Raw genomic sequence first — 2,667 nt, forward strand, 5'->3', positions numbered from 1 at the left:
GAGATCCAACCAGTCTATCCTAAAGGAAATCAGTCCTGACTATTCATTGGAAGGACTGATGCTGAAGCTGAAACTCCAGTACTTTGGCCACCTGATGTGAAGAGCTGACTCATTGGAAAAGACCCTGATGCTGGGAAAGATTGAAGGCGGGAGGAGAAGGAAAGGACAGGATGAGATGGCTGGATGGGATCACCGACCAATGGACATGAGTTTGAGTGAGCTCCGGGAATTGCTGATGGACAGGGAAGCCTGGAGTGCTGCAGTTCACGGGGTCACAAAGAGTCGGACACGACTGAGCGACTGAACTGAGCTGAGACAGATACCGTGCGGTAGCCGGTAGCCCACCGCAGGTGGTGTCTTGTGAAGCCAGAGCCTCATTTTACTGTGTGTGTGTCTCTGTTTTTTATGTAGATAGTGTTCTACTTTATTCCATCTTTGTTGCTTTATTGTTCAGTCACTAAGTTTTTTGTTCAATCACTAAATTGAGTCAGACCCTTTGCAACCCTGTGGACTGCAGCATGCCAGGCTTCCGTGTCCTTCAGTGTCTACTGGAGTTTGCTCAAATTCATGTCCATTGAGTTGGTGATGCTATCTAACTGTCTCACCATCTACCACCTCCTCCTTTTGCTGTTTTCTTTCCCAGCATCAGAGTCTTTTCCAGTGAGTTGGCTCTTCCCATCAGATGGCCAAAGTATTGGAGCTTCAACATCAGCAACAGTCTTTCCAATGAATATTTAGGGTTGATTTCCTCTATGATTGATTAGTTTGATCTCCTTGCAGTTCAAAGGACTCTCGAGAGTCTTCTCCAGCACCACAATGTGACAGCATCAATTATTCAGCACCCAGCCTTCTTTATGGTCCAGCTCTCACATCTGTATGTGACTACTGGAAAAACCATAACTTTGACTAGACGGACCTTTGTTGGCAAAGTGATCTCTCTGCTTTTTAATACATTGCCTAGGTTTGTCATAGCTTTCTTTCCAAGGAGCAAGTGTCTTTTAATTTCACTGTCTGCAGTGATTTTGGAGCCCAAGAAAATAAGATCTGCCACTGCTTCTAGTTTTTCCCTTTCTGTTTGCCATGAACGGATGGGACTGGATGCCGTGATCTTAGTTTTTTTGAATATTGAGTTTCAAGCCAACTTTTTCACTCTCCTCTTTCACCCTCATCAAGAGGCTCTTTAGTTCCTCTTCACTTTCTGCCATTAGAGTGGTATCATCTGCATATCTGAGGCTGTTGATATTTCTCCTGGAAATCTTGATTCCAGCTTGTGATTCATCCAGTCCAGCATTTTGCATGATGAACTCTGCATATGGGCTTCCTGGGTGGCTCAGAGGTAAAGAATTCGCCTGCAATGCAGGAGCTACAGATTTGATCCCTAGGTCAGGAAGATCCCCTGGAGAAGGGCATTGCAACCCACTCCACTGTTCCTGCCTGGAGAATCCCATCGACAGAGGAGCTGCGTGGGCTATAGTTCTTGGGATCACAAAGGATCGTACGTGACTAAAGGGACTTAGCAAGCACGCACGACTCTGCATGTAAACTGAATAAGCAGGATGGCAGTACACAGCTTTGTGTTCCTTTCCCCATGTGGAAGGTCAGTTGTTCCATATAAGGTTCTAACTGTTGTTTTTTGAACTGCATACTGGTTTCTCAGGGTGCGAGTAAAGTGGTCTGGTGTTCCCGTATCTTTTAAGAATTTTCCGCAGCTTGTGTGACCCACACCGTTAAGGGCTTTCGTGTGGTCTGTGAAGCAGAAGTAGATGGTTCTCTGGAGTTTCCTTGCTTTTTCTATGATCCAACGGATGTTGGCAATTTGATCTCTAGTTCCTCTGCCTTTTCTAAATCCAGCTTATACATCTGGAAGTTCTCCGTTCACATACTGCTGAAGCCTGTACCATCTTGAGATTTCCTTTTTCCCTCAGTGCTTACACTTCTGAGTTTTATCCATATTGTTTTACTCGTCTTATGGCTGTTTAGTTTCTATTTGTGAACGCCCCGCCATCTGTCTGTTCTGTCAGTGGACTGTGAAATTTCCTTACTACACGCGTGTGCAAGGGTGTCTTCAGGGCACCACCTAGAAAAGCTGCCGAGCCGGAGCCTGTGTATTCAGTTCCCAGAGCTGCCAGACCCCACTCCAGTCAGCTGTGCTGCCGGGCAAGGCCTGGGGCTCCGTGCTCATCGCCCTGCACCCGAAGCCCCACGTCTCCAGCTTCGGGTGTCAGGTGGAGTCGTCATCTCTTTGTTTTCTGTCCGTCCTCTTCTCACCTCACGTTCTGCCCCGTCCTGGGTCAGCTACAAACTCGTCATCTCTGCTGTGGGTTCCAGTTCTGCCAGGAGCGGTGCCCCTTTGCCGAAGATGGTTGCAGCATGTATTCACGAGGCCATGTTAGAGAAGCAGAGGGCGGTGCGCTCCCTGCCTGCAGGCCCGCAGCGCTTGGCGGGCACGCAGCCGCAACCCCTGGGGCCCGGCTTCACAGAGGAAGGGCCCAGCACACTACAGCCAGGCCGGTGCCGCAACCCCTGTGGGCTGATGGGCGAGGTGGCGTCCAGCCTGGGGCCGCCGTAAGCCGGGGCTCTGCTGCGCTGGCTGACTCGCGGCTCCACTCTCCCTCAGCTGGAGCGGATGCTGGAGACTTCGGCCGTGCGTGCCCAGAAGCAGCTGGT

At 49.8% G+C, this 2,667-nt stretch overlaps 1 protein-coding gene across 1 annotated transcript in view; it reads left to right on the top strand.

The window, feature by feature from the left end:
- The window catches only part of LOC104990765 (patatin-like phospholipase domain-containing protein 7), a gene marked incomplete at its 5' end in the record, with an annotated part of 23,609 nt that overhangs the window by 8,461 nt on the left and 12,481 nt on the right, over nucleotides 1–2,667 (top strand). The window contains 2 exons of the mRNA XM_010843087.1: nucleotides 2,370–2,542; nucleotides 2,618–2,665. Of these exons, the coding sequence (XP_010841389.1) occupies nucleotides 2,370–2,542; nucleotides 2,618–2,665 (221 nt within the window). The remainder of the gene's footprint in view (nucleotides 1–2,369; nucleotides 2,543–2,617; nucleotides 2,666–2,667) is intronic.

This window comes from Bison bison, unplaced genomic scaffold, assembly GCF_000754665.1.
Source record: "Bison bison bison isolate TAMUID 2011002044 unplaced genomic scaffold, Bison_UMD1.0 scf7180017847408, whole genome shotgun sequence".
Classification (NCBI taxonomy): domain Eukaryota; kingdom Metazoa; phylum Chordata; class Mammalia; order Artiodactyla; family Bovidae; genus Bison; species Bison bison.